Source organism: Canis lupus, chromosome 8, assembly GCF_003254725.2.
Source record: "Canis lupus dingo isolate Sandy chromosome 8, ASM325472v2, whole genome shotgun sequence".
NCBI lineage: Eukaryota > Metazoa > Chordata > Mammalia > Carnivora > Canidae > Canis > Canis lupus.
The window spans coordinates 44,462,609-44,484,693 of NC_064250.1; the positions used below are offsets into that span (position 1 = coordinate 44,462,609).

Here is a 22,085-nt window from a genome sequence, read left to right on the forward strand (position 1 = left end):
AACTAAAAATGGAAAGGTAATTACCAGGGGCTGGGAGGAGGGGGGAGGTGAGTCTTTTAATGGGTATAGAGTTTCATATTTGCAAGATGAGCAAGTTCTGGAGATCTGTCTCACAGCAATGTGAATATACTTAACACAATTGAAAATAGACTTTAAAATGATTAAGAGGGTATATTTTATATTTTTTACCACAATAGAAAAAAAAGACTATAGGAGGTGAGGGGAGAGTTAGTGTTTATTGGGAATAGAGTTTCAGTTTTGCAAGATGAAAAGATTTGGGAGATGGATGGTGGTGATGGTTGTATAATAATGTGCATGTATCTAATGCCACTGAAATGTATACATAAAAATAGTTAAGATGGTAAATTTTATGTTTTGTGTATTTTACCACAATTTTTAAAGATGCACTAAGTCCAAAATAACCAATGAGTGTGATTATATCAATGAATACACTTCAACCTAAATTGTGTTCCACTTTCCCTGGCATAGCACATTCACAATCCATTACATAATATTCCCAAAGATTTGCCAATAGAAATGAATGAAATACTGCCCAAAAAACTGCTATTGGGTAGGTTACAGAATCACCAGGGCTAGATTCAGGGCTACACAGGCAAGAACAATGTCCCCAACTCATGCCATGAAATAAATGAACAATATTGGCAGCACAAGGCACTGGATACTGCCACCTGACCCCTACCACTAGATTCTGTCATTGACAACACTTGTCAAAAGCAGTCCACACCTTGTCCCCCCATAAGACTAGGAACCAAATGAACCATAAAGTAGCAATCAACAAAATAATTTTATTAGCATATTAGCTTCAAAGCAATGTTCTAGGAACTAATGATATTGTAACACCTTAAACATGCATTGATAATATTTTTCATTTTTACAATGAGGAGGTTAAATTTACAGAAAAAAAAAACCCGAAAACCTAAAGAGCTTTGAGTTTCAAATTCCTTTCAATGACCTGAATTTCACCTGACCTTTATGATAAAAATGCATGCTTTTATACATATCGTAATCAATAGTTAGCTTAACTCATTTTTTTAACATAATATAAACACCCTCTGAAGTTCTAGCTAGTAGCTACATACAATAAAAAAAAATAATAATAATACCTACTTCTCTCTTGAAGTAGCTAGCCCTCAAAATGTTCCTTTAATATATACGCCCATGTGTAGTCCCTACCACCTTGTACCAGGGTTAGTCTGTGTGAACAACAGAATATGGCAGACATGATGGTATGTCACTTTTGAGATTAGATTTTAAAAGACTATGGCTCTCTTAGATCTCTCACTCTGGGGGAAGCCAGGTGTCATACCATGAGGATACTCAAGAATCCTATTGAGAGACCTACCTGGTAAGGAATGAAGATATTCAGCCAACAGATAGCAAAGAATGGAGGCCTGCCAACATGGATGTGAGTAAGCTTGGAACTGAAAACTTCTCCAGTAGAGCCTTCAGATAATGACTTCAGTGCCAGCCAACAGCTTGACTGCAACTTTCTGAAACACCTTGAGTCAGAAATACCCAACTAAGATGCTCCCACTGAAACTGTGGAATTGTTTAAAAATAATAAATGATATTTTAAGCTGCTGAGTTTTGGGATAATTTGTTATGCAGCTGTACATAGCCAGTACATCTCTCCAGCAATTCTGTAAGGGAAATGTGTGTGTGTGTGTGTGTGTGTGTGTGTGTGTGTGTGTTTCAGAAAAAGCTGTTAAAATGTTAAATGCTTGCTGACACATATGTAAAATTATGAGAAATGGAACAATGACCAAAAAATGCATACTCATAATCTCACATACCAAAAGCAGAGCCCCTCTCAGCACTTGATCAAATAGGCTGCTGCCAAATAGGTAGATTTTTGAGAGTAAAAAGGTCCAGATTAGTTCCAAATAGCTTACCCTACTAACCTGAAATTTTACCAGTAGAGATAAATTTCACTGGGTCTTATAGTATCAGGTCTTTGAGAGTCTTCTGGAAAGCATAACATCTTAAAATAGCATTCACCATAAGGTCATGACAGGGAATAAAAGCTAACTAATGATTCATCTGAAGAGATTTATAACATGGAGACTATTTACAAAAGTGTGGGCATGGTTATAGGAACCAAGAAAGAATGTTGAAGCTTCCAGAGATTAGCCAGCTATGGAAGGTATTTGGGCAAAAGGCAAGAAATTGTGTTAGGAGAGTCCACTGACAGGTGGACCCAGAAGTAGGGGGGCGACCAGTCATAACTATTGTAATAAGAGGACATAGCCACCCCAGAACCATGGTGTCAAGGCAGGAAGGAAATGGGAAAGAAATGTATTCATCTCTCTCTACTCTCATCCTCCAGTCTCATCATGTGGATGCTTTCCTTTGGGCAAAGCTGACCGGAAGCAAGAGGACAAAGGAGCCCACTTGGTACATGAGGTCAGTCTTCCAGGGAAAAAGCCAGACAGAAAAACAGCAGAGAATGGATGGTGGGGTAACACAGCAGCAGAGCATTTTCAGACTCTTAAAGAATCTTAAAAATCATCTAAGCCAGTCCACCAGCCTGTGTAAATTCTCTTAGTTTCGTCCCTAGAGCAGAAGTCCAAAAATTCCAAAGGTGGCAAAAAGCATGGCTTTTGGAGTCCAGCCAGCCTTCCAAACTATGTGATCTTGGGCAAATTACCTCACCTTTGAAAATCTCAGTTTTCTTTTTTTGTAACATGAGCATCATGATAACCTAATAGGGTTATGGTAAAATTAAATAATATCCAGAGAGGTGAGGAGATTTATAATACTTATAATTTAATATACATAGGTAGGTAGGTAGACAAATTGGGGAGTGATGCATGAGAAACAAGTAACAGTGAATGCCCATTGGGAAGAATTTTGGAGGAATGAGTCTAGGGTAGAAGGAAAATTTAAGGGAGTCCCTGGTGGCTCAGCAGTTTGATGCCTGCCTTTGGCCCAGGGCGTGATCCTGGAGTCCCAGGATTGAGTCCTGGGATCCAGTCCTGCGTCGGGCTCCTGGCATGGAGCCTGCTTCTCTCTCCTCCTATGTCTCTGCCTCTCTCTCTCTCTCTCTCTCTCTGTGTGTGTGTCTATCATAAATAAATAAATCTTTAAAAAAAAGAAGGAAAAATTAATTTTTATTATATGCTCTTTTATGGAAAGTACTGTTGGAATTTTTTCCATATATATGTACTATCTTAAAAAAAAACCTCCCTTGACACCAACAGTCTTCCTAGTCTGTGTCTCATATTCTGCTGCTTATTCCATTTATTCCACAACTATTACTTACTAAAATGCTTACTACTATACTAGGTGTAGGGTTCCAAAAAATTAAAATACCACCCCTGCTTTCAAGTGGCCACAGTTCAGTTGCAGGGACAAAAAAGCAGGCGGATAATCATCATGCAGAGTAGTTAAGTGTTTATTTAAAATTTAAAGACACACACACACACACTTAAACTACCCCCTCTTTGGTTGCATCTATCACATTCTAACATCCTACATAACTTGTTTATTTGTGGTGTTTATTGTCAGACTCCCTCCACTCCAGGAAGATGAGAATTTTTGCCTGTTCTGTTCATTGGTAGATCTCCAATGCCTAAAATGGTGAAATTTTTCAGTAGATGTTTGTTGAAAGAATAATTGCTATGTAACATAAAAGCATGAAAAAGGAACTACCAGAGCAAAGCATAAGGAACACTGAACTTGGGGCAACTGGGTGACTCAGTAGTTGTGTGTCTGCCTCTGGCTCAGGTTGTGATCCCAGAGTCCTGGGATTGAGTTCTCATTAGATTCCACACAGGGAGCCTGCTTCCCTCTCTGCCTGTGTCTCTGCCTTATATCTCTGTGTCGCTCATGAATAAATAAATAAAATCTTTAAAAAAAAAAACCCACTGAACTTGTATATGGAGGTCAGCAAGGCTTCACAGGAGAGATGACAAATCTTGAAGCAAGCCTAGTGCCTTTGACTGAAAGACCTAATATTTTAAGAGCAAGCAAATAAGAAATACAGAGAGATGAAATACAGAGAGATGAAACACACAGGAAAGTCAAGTCCCAAGGCACAGAGATATAAGAGAGAATGTACATATGCAGAATCAAACATATGGCCATAAATATTGGTTGCTGGTAGTTGTTTATGTTGGCTGGGTGATGGGTTCTTGAGGATTTGTTATACTGTTCTTTCTTTATGTTAAAATTTTCCATAACATGAAGTTAAGAGTCAATGAATAACTAAACTCTTTTTAATGAGTATAAAAGAATTTTAAAAATGTATGTGCTGTAAGCAGGGGGGCATAGCTATATTTACCAGCCACATGTAGCAGCAGCCAAACTGGGGTGGCAATAGGCGTGAGAGAGAGAGGTAAATACCTGACAAGGAATATATAAATCAACAGTCTTCTAACTGTAAATGACAACTCAAACTAGCTCAAATATAAAAAGGAATTCATTGGTTCACATACTAGGGAGCACAGGGTGTACCTGGCCTTAAAAACTACTGGATCGAAGAACTCTATTGATACCACCAGAGCTCTGTCTACCCTCATATCCTTTTGCCTCTGTTCATTTTTCAGATACTCCTCCAGGTGGTGGGAGAGATAGCCATTGATAGCTTCTACCTCAAATCCTCCCAACTTAAAGAACTTTTCTCTCCCAAGGACTGGATGTAAATCTCCTGGAAATCACTGATTGTCTCTATTTGGATCTGATTCCCCTTCCTTAACCAATCACTGTGGAACAGGGAGATGAAATAATATGATTGGCCAAGCCTGGAATAAGTGGTAGCAAGTTGGGGGGAGGGGAGACAAACCTCAGACACCATGACTGATAGCTTCACCAGGACCATATGGAATAGGGGAAGGAAGGGTCCCCTAAGGAAGGGATGCTAGTGGATCCAAAAAGCTGACATATTGGCTCCCACAGAGGGCCAAAATTGATATTGGGTATGAGAAGGTTGTGGCATGCTGAGTGGATTGAGCAGTAGGAAAAGGTAGGGATAGGTAGAGAGGCCTTATTTTTCTAAATAAGGCCAGATTGGAATTATTAAATTAATTATTAATGTCTAGACTGGAGAAATTTGTTGTTTGGTTGGGGGTGAGTGGACAGATGTGGGAAGAATGAAAATACGAAGCTCATATTAGCCTCCTATGGCTAATGCTACATTTGGGCATGAAGTGGTTAAATATCTCCCATTTTTCCATAGGGGGATGATTGAAGATTCAATATGGATAAATTCTGGTGATGGAAATGCTGTAATTTTCTCAGGTAAATTGTGAAGTTGAATGCAATTAGAAAAACATCCCCAAAATAGCTTTGGTTTGGTTGGCATGTGACCAAACCCTGAACAGCTTAGATTAGTATAAAAGAGATTCAAATATATGTCTTTCGCATATGCTTAGGAAACTGAGCTGAAAGGAGAGGGAAGCAGCACATGCCATCTGTTTAGGAGCTATGTAAGCTTCAGAGCCTGAAATGGTGAAAGCAGGAAAGGGGCTTTAGTCTCTTAAGACCAGTAGGCAGTGAGAAAGGCATAGGCTCAGAGAAGCAGAAACAAGGTCAGAACCCAGGACAGAATCTGAGGCCCATAAAGCCAGCAGGAGCACCATGCCTTCTGCTGTGTACCATACCAAGTGCTTGCCACAAAATAGCTCCACATACATCTTCTCTAAGAAACCTCCCTACGTATCCCAGCAGTAATGAGCTATTCCATTAGTGGTAAGGTCATCCATAGGATTCACTGGCTCTCGCCCAGAGCTTACCTGTTAGGGATGAAAGGGGAGGTTTTGATGACATTGAGCCAAAGGACCTCAAGTAGTAGAAACCTACTGTGGGTCACTTACCTTTCTCCCCTGTGAGGTTCACCAGCACACAGTACGTTCAAGAGCCATCGACAGATGAGAAGTCAAAATACTACTTTATTTTCACCTGAATAGATGCTGAATTTCTTAGTGCAGAGCTCTCTTGTGAAAACAAAGTCAGAGCAAGCAGCTGACAGTAAAGGCCTGCCCAAGCCTCTCCTTCCCCACTACACACCAAAATCTTCTCACACTCTGTCCTGCCATATTGGATCAGAAATGGAAGCAATAAAAAGTATGCTCATCTATGCAACTGAAGAAGAGAAAACAAGATGGCCAGATCCCCAAGAGCAGGCCTTGGTTTAGCATACCTATTCCTGCTGCAGGAAGTCGAAGAAAAAGCTGCATGGAGGTTCCTAGCCCTGCCCTTGTTCAATATGGCCCAATTAATTTCCTGGAATCTGACCAATCTAATGAACAAGTCCTCCCTGGGAGAAGATAAAGGTCCGGAGAGAAGGGGAGAGATGAGAGTGCTCTTTTCTCTAAATACTTGCTCCTCAAAATGTGGGCCCTGGACCAGCAGTATCAGCATCATCTAGCTTGTTAGAAATGCACAATCTTGGGCCTCGCCCTAGATGAACGGAATCTGGGAATAGCATTTTAATAAAATCTCCAAGGGATTCACATGCACATTAAAGCTTGAGAAGTATTGAGTTTCCGAATCCTAAATCCATGCCCAAATTGTCATCTTGATCTTTGCTTGCTTCCAAAAGTATTGCTCCGCATACGGTCAAGAGTTAATGAAAGGATGTTTGAGAAATTCTCTTTGGCACCTATTTAATTCCATGTGAAGGGAGAAGCTCATTTCTGAGAAACCAGCACACGTTCACCAGTGAGTGGCTTAGAGACAGAAGCACACTGAAGACAAGCAAACAAAACAGTTGTAGACACACACACAGCTCCGCAGAGTAGGACAGATGGGCATAGTAAATTTCCTGTCACTCCATCCCTCCACCCATAATATTTTCTCCCTTCCTCACTCATGCTCTCCTTCATCCAAGCTACTAAGAAGCTTTTGTGTTGGGCTCTGTCTCACACACAGTATAGAACCACATGCATCACATGTCTCTTGCAGCCCAGTCCTCAAACCCAAAATCTAAGAATGAGATACTGCACCACTAAGCCAGGATATGGTAGGATAACAAAAAGCAATTTGGCACAGCAGTATTTGTCACCTTTAAATAGTTGTGACTGTCACGACCCAACGCATACCTTAGTTCCAACAGTACCAAAATCCCAGGCCTGGATCTTTGTCCAACATTTGCCTGAGTAGGAAGAGCACTCAATCCCAATTTCCTCTCTTTGCTCTACCTGATATAATACCTTATAGTAAAAAGCGCCACAGGCTGACAAACATTTATGGATTAACAAGTCTGTCATCATATTATTAGGGGATCCAATAATGACAGGATTTAATGAATAATGATTAAATTACCATCTGCTGAACACTTATAATGTACTTGACCACAACCTTATGAAGTAAGTAGTATCCCCATATAACAAGTGAGGGAATTTGAAGTTTTCAGAAATTGAGTAACTTACCGAGGAAGCAGCAAAGATAAAAACCCCACGTACATCTTAAGTACAAAGCCTCTCAACCACTACAATAATATAATGTTTCAGTTGTCAAAAAACACTGCGAACTCCCTGTGTGGGTAAAGAATCATTTTCCTTCTCTGGGGCTAATGTAAGGATTAAATGGGATTAAAGATGTTAACGCACCTAGAAAAGTAAGATACTGTAACATATAAGGTATAATTTAGTATGTTAAGATCATGTCCAAATAAAAGCCCTTGGTACTATACAAATGGCAACTATACATGTAAAAAATGTTCACCCTTGTAACTAAAGTTACCCCAGGTCATTCAATGTACAGTTCTCATTCATCAAATTAGAAAATACTTTTTAAAGTTTAACCCTCAGTGTTGGCAATGATGTTGTGAAACTACTACCTTGCTGGTGGGAGCTTGAGACATTTCATTTTATTTTATTTTTAATATTTTATTTATTCATGAGAGACACAAAGAGAGAGGCTGAGACACAGGCAGAGGGAGAAGCAGGCTCCATGCAGGGAGCCCGACATGGGACTCGATCCCAGGTCTCCAGGATCACAACCTGAGCTGAAAGTGGTGCTAAACCACTGAGCCACTCAGGCGCCCTGGCTTGAGACATTTTAAAAAATCGACATAATTTCTTGTAAGGAAAAATAAATTAGGACAAAATTTTAAGTATAAAAATAGTTGAGAGCATAGATTCTGAAGCCAGATTGCTTGGATTTTAATCCCACTTCCACTACTTACTGGCAGTGTGAGCTTGGGAAAGTCTCTGTCTCCTGGTGTCCAAATTGGGGGTAATAATAGTGCCTATTTCACTGGGTTGTTATGAGAATTAAATGAATTATTATATGTAAAGTACTTAACCCAGTGCCCGGCACAAAGAAAGCACTATATATAAGTGGATCTATTATTTTTATTATCTTTGCATTATTTATAATAACAAACAGTTGGAATCAATGTATCTGACCATAGAAAAACAGCTAAGAATACCATGATACACACATAAAATGAATATTACAAAGTCATTAAAAACGAGGCTTTAAAAGACTATTTAATCACATAGAAAGTAAAAAGCAGGAAACTGTATATATCACCCCATACCACTCATGTTTGTTTAAAAAAAAACACTGTACAAATAAGGATGTGGAGAAAACAAGGGGTGGGAATTACAGCAAAATAGCGGCAAGGAATATATCTGGGTGATGGGGTAGGATTGGGGGTTTCTCCCCTTGGTTTCTGGACTTTGCAAACCTAGGGCAATGCTTCTAACCCTCTAACATCTTTGCCCCTTTTTAAATTTTATTTTTTTATTGGAGTTCAACTTGCCAACATATAGCATATCACCCAGTGCTCATCCCGTCAAGTGCCCCCCTCAGTGCCGGTCACCCAGTCACCCCATCCCTCCCCCTCGCCCACCTCCCTCTCCACCACCCCTTGGTCGTTTCCCAGAGTTAGGAGTCTCTCAGGTATCTTTGCCCCTTGACCTCAGCCAGTTCCCAGCATGTGACAGACAGCGGGCACTCAGGCTGCCTGGAAGAGTGAATGAAAGAATGGACCCTCCGGAGGAAGGGCACGGAACGGTCCTGTAAATGGGAACCGGGTCGCATGCAGCCCAGCCTGATGACCCACGGTAACAGGTGTTTTCCATCTCCAGTATCTGTGATTCATTCTGCACAGCTGCCCGCCCACAGAGGTGTCCGCGGCTCCCAGAAGACAACGCCCCACACCCTCCTGTGCACGGTGTCCCGGACGCCTGGGCGGCCGCACGCGGAGACACACCTGGGCGGCGACAACCTGGGGGAGCCTCTGCCCCCTTACACGTATTGATGCCGACCGCCGCGAGCAAGCGGCTAGGGCTTGTGCCTACGCCCCTTGCTCCCGGCCGCACCTTTCTTTCTAGTTTTCAGTCTATCGGGGGTGAGTCTGCATGCGTCTGCTCGCTGGTGGACCCCCTCGCTACACGCACACACACACGCACACACACACACACACACACACACACACCCTTCCCCCCTGCGTCTCTTTCAGACTAGGCGCGTCTCCGAGGGTTGGGTTGAATGGGCAAGAACCGGGCCGTCTTTGTCATTAATCCTCCCCTCCTTCGGGCGAGCCCAGCTCCTTCCGGGTCAGCGACAGTCGCCGCCACCCCGGTCGGGCCCGCGGTCCCCCATCCCGCTGGCCCCGCGCGCGCGGACCAGGTCGCCACCGCCCGCAGGTTGCCGGAGGGGAGGAGGGCGAGAAGGGCGGGCGGCGCGCGACAGGGGGAGGGAGGGAGGGAGAGAGGGAGGGAGGGAGGGGACGGCAATCCGAGGAGGGGGAGGAGGAGGGGGGAGGAGGAGGGGGAGGAGGGAGAGGAGGAGGAGGGGTGGGGAGGAGGAGGAGGCTTGGTGAAGGAGGAGGAGAAGGGGAGGAGGGGGAAGAGGCGAAGGAGGAGGAGGAGGGGTGGGGGAGGAGGGGGAGGGGGAGGGGGAGGAGGGAGCAGCCTCCGGCAGCCGGCGCGGAGAATGGGAGTGCGGGGCGCCAGATCGCCGCGGGGTGTCAGGGCCGGGGCCGGCGCCCGCCGCTTTTAAACCCGGGAGGGCGCGGCGGCTGCGGCGGGCGGATCGCGGCGCTCGCGGGGCGCCGGGCGGCGGCCGGATGGAGAGGAAGGGCTCGGCGGCCGCGGCCAAGGGGAACCCGAGCCCGCCCGCGCCCGGCGAGGCGCAGCGGCCGCCGATGTGCGCCCCGGGCGGCGGCGGCGGCGGCGGCGGCGGCGGCGGGGTCCCGGCGCGCGGCCAGGCTGGGGCGGCGGCCGAGCCCGCCGAGTTCATCCGGCGGGCGCACGAGTTCAAGAGCCAAGGGGCGCAGTGCTACAAGGACAAGAAATTCCGCGAAGCCATCGGCAAATACCACCGGGCGTTGCTGGAGCTGAAGGGGCTGCTGCCGGCGCCCGGCGAGCAGGAGCGGGACTCGCCCGCGGCCCCCCCGCCCGGCCGCCTCTCGGAGGAGCAGAGCAAGACGGTGGAAGCCATCGAGATCGACTGCTACAACAGCCTGGCAGGTGAGCCGCGCCGCGCCGGGCCCCGGCCCCCGCCCCGGCCCCCGCCCCGGCCCCGGCCCCCCCCCCCCGGCCCCCGGCCCCGGCCCCCGCCCCCCCGCCCCGAGCTGCTCCGGGAAGGAGGCCCGGGAGGGGGGCGCTTCGGAAAAAGTGACTTTGGCGGTGATAGCTCCCCAAACTCGGTTGTCATCCCGTTGTCCCTTCCCCCTCATCCGGCGTAAATCTCACCTAAAAATAACTGGACAGACAGAAGGAGCCCCAGCTGGCCTGGTGGCGTCTGCCGCTGCTCCTGCTCGCCGCTGAGCCTGGGTCCACATGCGGGACCCCCACCCACCGCGTGCCAGCGGCCGCTCTCCTCCGGGATCACTGGCACCAGAGCTCGCCCTCACCTTGCCCCCAGCTGACCGCATCCCAGCGGGTACGCTCCTCCCTTCCCCACGTTCCTTCGGCCTCGGTGGCAAAGGGCAGTTTGCTGCGATGCCTTCAGCATCTTGAGCAAGATGGATTCCAGAACGCCACTTTCTTGTCTCTGAGCTTTGCTGGGGCCCCCGGTTGCCAGGTGAAGAGCGATCTCAAAGGGAACCTAGTTGGTTGGGCTTGAGCTGCGGGCAACATCCGCGCTCGCTCGCTCGGTGAAGCCCTGGTCCTCTCCCCAGCTGGCTGCCGGGCCTGCGGAGGAAGGGGACCCAAGGTGGGGATGAGAAAGTGAGGTGTACATTCCAGAGTTCACTTCGGGGATTTAGGTTAAAGTCAAGCATTTTTTTTAAGAATTTACTTTGGCACAGGAAATGTAAAGTGTCTTTAAAAAAAAAAAATCAAAAAACAAACAGGAAGAGCTTGGTTCTTTCCAGGGCCTTCCTGTGAGAAGGTGGGAGATGTTGGCAGGTGCAGTGGCCTTAGATTTGAAAGGCATTCTGTACTCTTCTCTCACCTCGTTTGGTGGGATTTGGGGGCATGCTCCAGCTCCTCTGGCCCAATAAAAGGCCATTACTCCTAGTGTCCCTAACCCTTGAAGTTGCCTAAACTAGCTCTGGACAGTTGGAGCGGAGTAGCTTCAGGAGAGTGACTGGGTGTGGCCGGGGATGGTGAATGTGTTTTGGGCACAGGAAGTTGGGGGATGAAAAAAAAAATATCAGTAATTCTGCTCTGTTACCTTTGAGGTTTTTAGTGCCAGCCTGCCTCTCTGTTCCCATAATGCCATGCCCAGTATCATCTTTAATTGGGCAAAACCCATCCACTTTATCAATTGTAGTTTACAAATGTAAGGGATTAATAGACTAGTAGTAGTAGTTGTAAAAATGGTGGTGCCGATAGCAGTGCTAGTAATAACGGCAGTAGATAAAGTAGTAGTATAGCAAAGGGGGACTATCTCAATCCATCATAATGTACAGCTTGATTCTCCTTATTTCCTGTAAGCCTCTGGCAACTTGCTTCTGCCTGATGAATAGTTAAAGGGGAGAGTGGCCATGGGTGGAGGAAGAGGCACTCTGGATCACTAATGCGGTGATTTCAGAGTGGTAACGGAGTCTTATATTTAGTACTGTCCATGGGCATTCTAGGGTTGCTCTTCACCCCAGGCTTTTGGTTGCTGGCCTGTGGCTAGCACTGCCTATCTCCTACCCGAGGAGTGGTTACATTTCCATGGTGAAACCAAAGATGTGTCCTTGGTCAGGCAAGCCCAGCCAGGGTGGGGCTAGGATCCAGCCAACTCCTCCACCTCCACTCCCACCCCAGAGGCACTTCGGAAAACTTCGGTGGGGAGAGAATGGAGAGTAGTAGTACATTTCCCCTCTGCTATCTTCTCCAGCACTCTCCCCTTCTTCGTATTAATAATTTGTTGTGAGCATGGTGCTAGGCACTCTACATACAATGCACTTTTTCGTCTTTAAAACAACTGGCTAAAAGATGGCAAAGAAAAAAAACCCAAAAAACCCAAGGTTCCAGAGCCTTTCAATTCCAAAATCAAGGTTCTTGCACATCACACTTTGAGCACAAAGTCACTGTCTCTAGGCCTCTCTCTCCCTGAATCCAGTCTCAAGCGGGCTCTAAAGCTCTACACTTGGAAAATTCTGTTTGGAGCTCTGAGCCCTGGTAACCAGGAGAAAGAAATACATTACCTTAGTTCAAAACTCTGATAGGGCTCTTTCTCAATATTTTCAAGTTTCAATGAAAGAGAAAAGAAGAGTAATTACAAGCTGAGCTGTCGTGTCAAAGCCAAAATCTGTATCCTGTATGCAAAATTCAATTGGGAGAAGGGATCCTGGAAGTCACCTGGAGAGGAAGTAGAAGCTTGATGTTGGTTTCCTTTGGGATAATGTAGAAAATCTTTACTACTGTCTCAGAAATCCTAGCTAATAGAAATAATATCCTTTCTTGTTGGATTACAAAAGTAATACATGCCTTTAAAATGTATTTTCTTTCAGAAAATATCAAAAAGTTTAAGGAAGAAATGCAAAATTACTTTTTTTTTTTTTTTGCAAAATTACTCTTAATCCCACTAAAGATGTATTTCCTCCTTGTATTTTTTTTGTGCATAAATGTAAACTGTTCACAAAGCAAGGACCTCTTGTATCCTACTTTTATTCCCACTTACCATTATATCCGAAGCATTTTTACATCCTATTAAAATATTTTAGTGAAGATTATTTGAAATGGCGACACAAAATTTTTTAAGTGTGTGTTTATGATTATCGTTTGATAGAAAGGGAAGAAAAACTATTATTGTTGTCAGAGCCAGAACAGTGCAGTGTAGTCCCTAAGATACCCTGTTCCCCTGGTGCCTGCTGATAGGAAGGAGACAGCAGCTGCACATTCTTTCTGGCAGAAAGGCAACTGACCCTTCCATCCCGGCTGCAGTGCCAGCTGAGCAGCCCAGCCAGCTCCTGGTGGAAGCAATCTGAAGACGTTTGTGCTCCCAGAGATCTGTCCTTCTGCGCAGCTGTCCATAGAGAGAGATGTTTGGGGTTTGGAAGGAACTTGGACTAGTTCAGAAGGAGCCAGAGGATTAGGCTATGCTACTAAGGCCATCTCAGCACCAAACAAAAGGCTGTTGTGAGGCTTCTGGAGAAAACCTAGGTCTGGTACTCTTCACCGAAGGCTCCAAATGAATAACAAGGGGGCAGCTAGAATGTGCATCATGCCGAAAGACGTTAGTCTAAAAATCCATTTGGATGACTTGAGAGGCTCACATGAAGGGTGTGCAGGCAGTTGTCAAAGTGCCCATGGTTGTGGTCTGTTCTGGCTTGGAGTTCCTCCTGATTAGGAGGGATCTGGCCAGTACTGCAAGACCCCTAGACTTGATTTTACCTGTCTCATTCTTTAAGGAATTAAGACAAGCAAACAAACAAACAAAAGATGTGAGGTATTCTATTCTTTCAGAATTTCATATGACTTTGATAGTGATTGTAAAGATATTCTGACCTGCCTGGAGCAATGTAGGACTCTAATCCCTACCAAAGCTGCAAAGGAAACTTGTATTGCCCTGTTGATAGACTGTTGTTGACCTTGAACAAGACACAGGACTCCCCTGAGGCCCTGGAATGTTTCATGCAGAATCTCTTGAAAGGCAGAGCCTTTTGCTCCACATGGTTTCTATGGGGCTGTGGTAGTCCCAGCTGGTTGTGATCAAAAGGTTGCAACATGTAATGACTTTGTTGGTATTTTCAAATGACAGTCAAGACTCAAATGCCAGGAGTGAAGATAAGTGCCAAGAGGCCGTGGCATTGGATCTGAAGGCTAGATGAGAGTCAGCTTGTGCCTCTATTCTTGGCATACCCTGTGACTTTGGTCAAGACCCTACCACGTCACTTACCCATTTTCCCATCCATTTAGAGCTGTGTTTAAGAGATTTTTGTTGTTGTTGTTTATGTTACCAAAGGGGCAGATAATATCCACTGATTTTATTTGAAGCCCCAGGACAGAGGTATGACAAGGCCTAGAGAGGACACACTGGGAAAAAGCCTGGAATGGACATGTGTTAAAGCCATGGGACCAGGGCTGGCTATATGATTTGTGGGGCCTGGTGGAAAATGAAAATGTGGAGCTCCTTATTCAAAAAGTGGGGGTGGAGGTGGAATATCATTAAAGGTGTTAGAAGATAAAGCTTTTTTCCTTTCTTTCATGATTTCTCTCTCTCTTGATTTGACATGGTGCTTTTATTTGCTATTTAATGTCATTACAAGAAAATTAAAAATTTAAATTATTGGCAAGAATTTTACTGTACATCCTCATGTTGCACGATGCTAATTTTAAATGGAAATGTGAAAGTACTTACCTTGTATGTGAAATCACGTAAATTACACAATTCACATTTTGTAGCTTATACAGGCATATGTAGTTTACTCTTACTAAAACAGTGAAAATGCTGACAAAACAAACTCAACTATTTTTATTTCATTTCCTTATATGCATTCTGTCTGCGTGCACTTTCCACCAAGTTTGACTTTTTAGTGAGGAAGGGAAGGAAAAGAAACTATTCCCTACTTTTACCCTACTCTTTCCTTCCATGTCATCATTTTCAGCATAAGTGGTTGGCTAGTACAGCATGGTAACATAAGTAAGAAAGGATATGATGGGGCTCTAGGTCATTCATGCTTCTTTTTGCTTTCCTTCTGTATTTGAAGCAATTTCTAGGTTGAATGGGAAGCCTGCCTCTTGGGGCTGTCAGCATGTCTGCCTACGTAGTTATAGACCTGACGATCTTATCTTATCCTCAAGCTGGGTCTTGCTGAATTCTCACGCATTGTGGGTCCACAAAATTTTGTGCTCATGGAGCATCATGAATGCTGTATGCAAGAGGGGCTGCAAAGAAAGGTTGTGCCTGTCTCCTCTGCTCATGTTCATGTTCCATTGTTCCATTGAACTTCACTTACAAAACACTATTCCAAAGATAAAAATTGTTAGGAATTTCAAGGGAGCAACAACAGAGCATTAAACCAAATACAGGACCCTTCTGACTACATATGTCACCCACTCTTGAAGTCACCCTCAATGGGGTACCAGAAGATGACTGTGTAGATACATCTAAGGTGGACAAAATTAGATATAGACTCTGAGGCAGGTTCTAAAACAAAGGGTACTTAACAGAAATGGATGTGGAACCAGAGAACCAAGCATAAAGATCAATAAATTACAAATCCAAGAGCTCAGTGGTAAAAAGGACATGAATACCTAGAGACAACTGGTAACCCAGTAGCCAGAAGATAAGTTTGGAGAGTAAGACTTGATCAAAGGAAAGGGAAAGAAGAGAGGCTTCATGCTGAGATGCTCAGCCAAGAGCTTGCCATCTGGGTGAGAGAGCTTGACTGGCCAAGCCGTTGTTGCTTTGAGGCTGTTCCTTGGGCAGCACCTTTGCCAATTAATCTCTGCCTGTAAATGTGGCTTCTAAGATCATTTTCCAAGAAATGATGTGAGAATTGAAACTTGTAGGGTGCTTTCAAGGAAAGAACATTCTGAATGTAGACTTTGGGCTGAGTTTCTAAAGTAGATTCTGAAGGTCCTTCATCTACCTGCAAGGGAAATGAGTTGGGTGGCTCTTAGCCAGAAACTCTTTAGGATGCTTTACAGTCAGAGTCCCTACAGCCAAAATACATGGGAGTGTCAAAGGCCAGGGGACTCAGCTGCAGTGAGGACAGGAAGGCCAAGATCTGGAACAGTTAAAGGCTGGTCCCAGAGCTTTGCAAGTTGGGAGTGACCTCCAGATGGGACATTCTCTTCTTACAGCTCTTCTCTTTTACCACCAGATTATGCCTACTCCAGATAGCTAAGATCAAAACCAAATGTTTCAACCAACCAGTCATCAAGTTCCTAATTCCCAAGTGACTTTAGGAAGTCAGATATTCATGTTGGAGACAGTTTTCCATTTTCACCAAGATAATTAGTCCTGCCCCAACCACATAGCAAAAACCTCTAGCACTGACCATGGTATCAGACATAAAATAACCAAATATAAAGCTATCGAAGATTAAAGGAGTTTAGCCATCCTGGTGGTATTCATGTGGCCTCAAAATCATTCATTAGCAATGTAAAACTCATTATATTTCTTTTGTACATATATATTTTCATATCAGCAGTAAAATGATGCCATATCTAGTAGGACCCAAACCAACAGTTCCTAGATATTTTTGAAAAGAAAGCAGGATATGTAGTGCCAAAGAAGGTTGACTTTAACTAGAAGAATCTCAGATTGAAATGTATCCAAGCAGATCTTCCCTTTCCATTCTGCCAAAAGGACTTTAAAAGAGCATTCAAATTATAGACAAGGTTTACATGGAGGAAGCTCAAGGGACAAATGCTTCCCTCCCATCATGTTTCTGTGTGTAAAGAACAAAAGTGAGAAGTGGTGCTAACTAGCTGTCTCAAGACAAGATTTATGTAAAATCAGAATTGCAATTTCAGACTTGATGTGACCCCAAACCTTACACAGGTGTGTGAATTTTCTTGTTAACATTACCAGCTTGTCATCTAGCATAAGCTTAGGCATGTCCAACAATAGAGGTACTCATCACCACCTAAAGTGACCCATTTAACAGCCACCACCACAAAACAACTATAATAATAATGATCATAGTAGCAGTAATGGCAGTAAAGTCTACCATGACAAACCCAGTTCCTAGCACCCATTCAATGTTTCATGAATGTGTTAGAAATGAATGAAAATGCTTATTCCAACAGCTGTCTCATATTAAGAATCCAGTAAATTCTATCATTCCATGAATATTAATTATGCATTTAATAAGTGGTAGACCCTGGGCATGAAGCCTGACTATGAAGGACAAGGTCACTGCCTTTAATGAATATATATACACATGCATACACATATACTACATATATGTATATAAGCATATAAACAATCTATATAAATTATATATAATTTATAATTTAAATTATATTATATATATTTAATTTATAATATATTATAAATATATATACTTAATATATATAACTTCATTTGATCTCACCTTGTGAGACAGAAAACTCAAACTTGGAACAGTTAAGTCACTCACCCATGGTCACAAAGCAGTATGTGGCAAGCTGGGATTTCTCATCTGCCACTCTACAATTCCAAAGCCTGTCATCTTAACCAGTCACCTCGCGACCTCCACTTTTAGGAGTTTCTTCCTTAAAATACTAAAATTTGCCGCCCTGAAATTTTCATTGATCCATCTATATGGATCAATCTTTTTTTTTTTTAAGATTATATTTATTTATTTATTTACTTACTTACTTACTTACTTATTTGTTTATTTATTTGAGAGAGAGAGCACACATGTGCGGCGGTGGGGCAGGGAGGAGGTGCAGGGCAGAGAAGGAGGGAGAGGGACAAGCAGACTCTGCACTGAGCCAGAAGCCTGACGTAGGGCTCCATTCCATCTCACAACCCTGAGATCATGACCTGAGCTGAAATCAAAGGCCACTCAGGTATACCCTTTGCGGCAGCATAGACTACATCTCATCTCACAGACCTCATCTCATCAGCCTTGTAACAAGGACAAGCCTTGGCATTTCTAGGGCAACTCGCTTGCAGATCCTCCCATCTTATATTCTGCAGGTCCTTTTACTGTGATTGTGCCTTGTATGATTAGGAGTCCCATTCCATGACCATCCTGGGTGGGTAAGAGGAAAGTGTCCTGCATTCTGTAACCAGGTCAGAATTTCCCTTTTGTCACTAGGAAGGTGACCTGAATTTGTATGGACAGAGAGGTGTGAGTAGCTGGTGAGTCACAATTTCCAGTGAGCCTAAGAGGCTTCAGTAGCTCCACCCTACTTCCTCCTCTTTTCTGTCCCCCTTGCTTCAGCTCATGCAAATTCCAGTTAAGAGGTCCTGAGAAATTTGAGTGGAAGTGTTGAGAGTGAGAATTCACTTCAGCCACTACTGTCTCAATCATCGCAGGCTCAATGATGAGAAATGACCCACTAGATGATAAAATCTAGAATACCCCAAATACATTACCCTAGACCTAGTCCGTTTTAATGTCATAAGAGTGATATACCATCATTTAAAAATATTATTCAGTTTTAGTGCCAAGTGAAGTTGGACACATATTATTCTGTGTGGTGTGGAACATTTGCTCTCCTAACATCCTGGAAAGTAATATTTACTTTTTAGTTTGTGTTTTTATGACTGGCTGATACTAGGTTCTGGCTTTGTGGGCAAAGACTTCATCTCTCAAGAATCAAAAACAAAGAATGTCCAAAGCCAGTGCTAAAGAGACCAGCTGGCCCTGTGTGTATTGGAACATTAATTGAGGTAGACTTATATGACAGCTGGTGGCTCATTCACCATACGTGAACTTAATCTGTTCACAAGATCCCTGACCTTGGTTTTCTTCTCTTATTAAATGGGTATAATCATGCTAGCTTGACTCACAGGATAAAGGCAAGGAACAAGAAGATAATGTATGTGAATGTATTTCCTAAACTATAAAGTATTAGAAGTGTAAATTAGCATTGTAAATGGATAGGGATATGTAGGAGGGAAAAAAATAGAAAGAAAGTGGGACCTACCCAATGAAGGAAAATGCTCATCTCCAACTTTAACAATTTTAAGATAACAGGGATACTTGAATAGAATCCATGAGGAAAACTCTCTTGATGCCCGGTTTCTGTATTAAATATCTATCCACACTGACTCTCCCATATTGTTTCAAGCACACATATACTAAAACAGTCCCCCAAATGCTGGTTGCTTCATAGTTCACACACACAAAAACACTTGCTTTAAAAAAAAATCATCTAATGATAGAGAATGGGAAGGGTGTTTTCTCAAGGCTGAGATTTCCTTGCTTCTCTTCTGACATCCCTACCTTTGAGAACACAATGAAAGCATGACTTGGTGAACAAGGAGTTGGATTCCAAGTTCTCTACATGCTGGTTCCTTGGCTCAAGGAGTCTTCTCTTCTGCAGTTTTCTTACTTACAAAGACCATGGTTGGATTTCAAGGTCTCCAAGGTCTTTTCCAGCTCTTAAGAAAGATTGTCTTCATGCCATTCTTTCTGAACTGTGTGGCCTTTATACAGAATGGGGTAGTTCTGTGGAGCAAATACAGACCAGTCTCCAGAAGCTGTTACTACATAAAAAGGTAGAATGCAGAACAGTGTTTTATATGATTCCCTGTGTAAGAAAAGATAAACTGGCATAAATGTATAGGTGTCAAGAAGATTATCTGAAATCATTCCAGTGAAGCTGTTGTTTTGTTTTATTTTTAAGATTTTACTTATTTATTTCAGAGAGAGGGTGAGTGAGAGAGAGCATGAGCAGGGGGAGGAGCAGACTCTTCACTGAGCATGGAGCGTGATGTGGGGCTCGATCCCAGGACTCCAACATCATGACCTGAGCAGAAGGCAGACGCTTAACTGACTGATTGAGCCACCCAGGTGCCCCTGGAGTGAAGCTGTTAACCTCACTTGAAAAGGGGACTGGGGGCAGCCCCGGTGGCTCAGTGGTTTAGCATCCCCTACAGCTCAGGGCGTGATCCTAGAGACCTGGGATCGAGTCCCACGTCAGGCTTCCTGCATGGAGCCTGCTTCTCCCTCTGCCTGTGTCTCTGCCTCTCTCTCTCTTATCTGTGTATTCTCATGAATAAATAAATAAATCTTAAAAAAGAAAGAAAGAAAAGGGGACTGGACAGAGGAGTTGGAGAGACTTTAACTTTTTCTTTGTTTTAGTTATTAAGACTTCATTGTTTTTAGGGCAGTTTTCACAGCAAAATGGAGGGGAAAGTATAGAGATTTCTCATACAGCCCTGCCTGCACACCTGCACAGTTTCGCCCATTATCAGCATCCCCTACCAGAGTGGGACATTTGTTACAAACGATGAACCTATGTTGACACTTGTAATCACCCAAAGTCCACAGTTTATATTAGAGTCCACTGATGGTGTTGTGTATTCTATGGCTTTAGACAAATATGTAATGACAGGTATCTGTCATTAGGGTATCATGCAGAATGTTTTCACTGCCCTAAACATCGTCTATTCTTTGCCTGTTCATCTCTTACACCCTACCCCACAACCCTCGCAACCCCTCGTCTTTTGCTGCCTCCATAATTTTGCCTTTTCCAGAATGTCACAGAGTTGGAATCATACAGTATGTGGCCTTTTCAGATTGGCTTCTTTCACTTAGCAATACGCACTTAAAGTTCCTCCATGTCTTTTTTAACTTTTTATTTTAAATCTTTCTATACTATTGGACTTTCCTAACTATAGGCATGATTGCTTTTATTTAAAAAAAATGATGACAGGGTTATCTGTTAGAGAAATCATGGGTCGTTTTGCTTTCTTCTTTTTATTTTCCTGAAGAAAACCCACCTTATAAACATAATGTTTAGTGCCATTCTGCATATTATCTATGTCTTGTCTAGCCTTGTCAGACAGTAACACCAAAGATGTCAAGCAAAATAATCCCAAGCCCCCAAACTTCTCTTAATATTCAACAGTAGGATTCATCCCCCTTTCTGCAGTGCCTACCGCCCCTATCCACACACAGAACTAGATCCTGACAGTGTGGAACCCCCAGTAGAAGGATGCCTGTCCCTCTGGACTCAGCATGTTGGTGACTGTTTGAATCTGCCGGTGAGGTAGGAAAGAGAGTTCAGTTAGAGCTTGTGATGTAAATTGATCCTGAACATGAGTAATGTGCCTCTGGTGTTGAGGAACAGCATGTGTACCTAGTGTCCAAGATTCTGATTGGCACCTGAATTTCAGAAATCCTGACCATTGGTACCTCAGACACAGCAGCCCCAACATTGGAAGGGAACTCACTTATTCACTGAATTTTTACTGTACACTTGCCATGGCTCCTTACAGCCCAAATCTAAGCCTTCGCTATGGCATGGGGGTAGTGGGAACTGGGGTTCTAGTCCAGAGTCTACCGCTAACTTGTTCTGTTGAGTTTGGACGAGTCATATCACTCTGAGCTTCAGTTTCCCCAAACGTAAACAGCGGGGTTGGGTCAGTGCCCTCTCAGTGTCCTTTCACGAGTACTGAACCGTCTAGGATTTTGAAGGCCGTCTAGCTACCCGCCTACCCCAGCCTCTCTTTCTGGGAGCAGCCAGATTAGGAAAGAGACAAGAAACAAGCTCTCTTTTATTCTAGTTTACTGGTATGTGCTGACAAATAATCATAAAACATCCCAACTAAGATTTCCAAGGCAACCCTTGCAAATGTGGGGTAAACCAAAATAAAGCACCTCACAGCCTTCCAGGATGATAGAATCCAAAAGAGGGTCTCTGAAAAAAACCAGGGTAAGGAGTGAAGCCTATTTCAAATGATATCTGGGCTCTGGAATCTAAAACAATGTCACCAAATATTACCTATTACTGCTAGATCTTTCCAGATTATTCCAAAATTCAGACTTGGATTCTGAGCAGGCAGTCATTCACCATCAGAAACCTAGCAATGCTGGTCATACTAGGTTAGGAAGTCCTGGTGGCAAGAAAAATAAAAAGTTTTAAGAAACAGACTGTCAGGGCACTTGAGGAGCTCAGTGGGTTGAGCATCCCACTCTTGGTTTTGGCTCAGGGTCGAGAGATCGAGCCCCGAGTTAGGCTCTGTGCTCAGTGTGGAGTCTGCTTGAAGATTCTCTCTCCCTCTGCCCCACCCCCACTCTCTCTCTCTCTAAAAATAAATAAATCTTAAAAAAAAAA

General features: G+C 43.7%; 1 protein-coding gene and 1 long non-coding RNA gene across 4 annotated transcripts in view; both read left to right on the forward strand.

Moving 5' to 3' along the window:
* Window positions 1-7,701, forward strand: part of LOC112657084 (uncharacterized) — a 32,280-nt gene extending 24,579 nt beyond the window's left edge. For 2 of the 3 annotated variants that reach the window (XR_004817755.2, XR_007412435.1), the window contains exons 7-9: window positions 2,348-2,424; window positions 5,198-5,259; window positions 5,928-7,701. This is a non-coding gene — a long non-coding RNA (uncharacterized LOC112657084). Of the gene's footprint in view, window positions 1-2,347; window positions 2,425-4,568; window positions 5,160-5,197; window positions 5,260-5,927 lie in introns of those variants that run through there. The other variant, XR_004817756.2, reaches the window with a different exon arrangement.
* Window positions 7,702-9,896: 2,195 nt separating this feature from the next.
* TTC9 (tetratricopeptide repeat domain 9) overlaps window positions 9,897-22,085 on the forward strand; it is a 33,939-nt gene continuing 21,750 nt past the window's right edge. Inside the window, exon 1 of the mRNA XM_025443083.3 lies at window positions 9,897-10,445. Within this exon, the coding sequence (XP_025298868.3) occupies window positions 10,043-10,445 (403 nt within the window). The 5' untranslated portion in view covers window positions 9,897-10,042. The remainder of the gene's footprint in view (window positions 10,446-22,085) is intronic.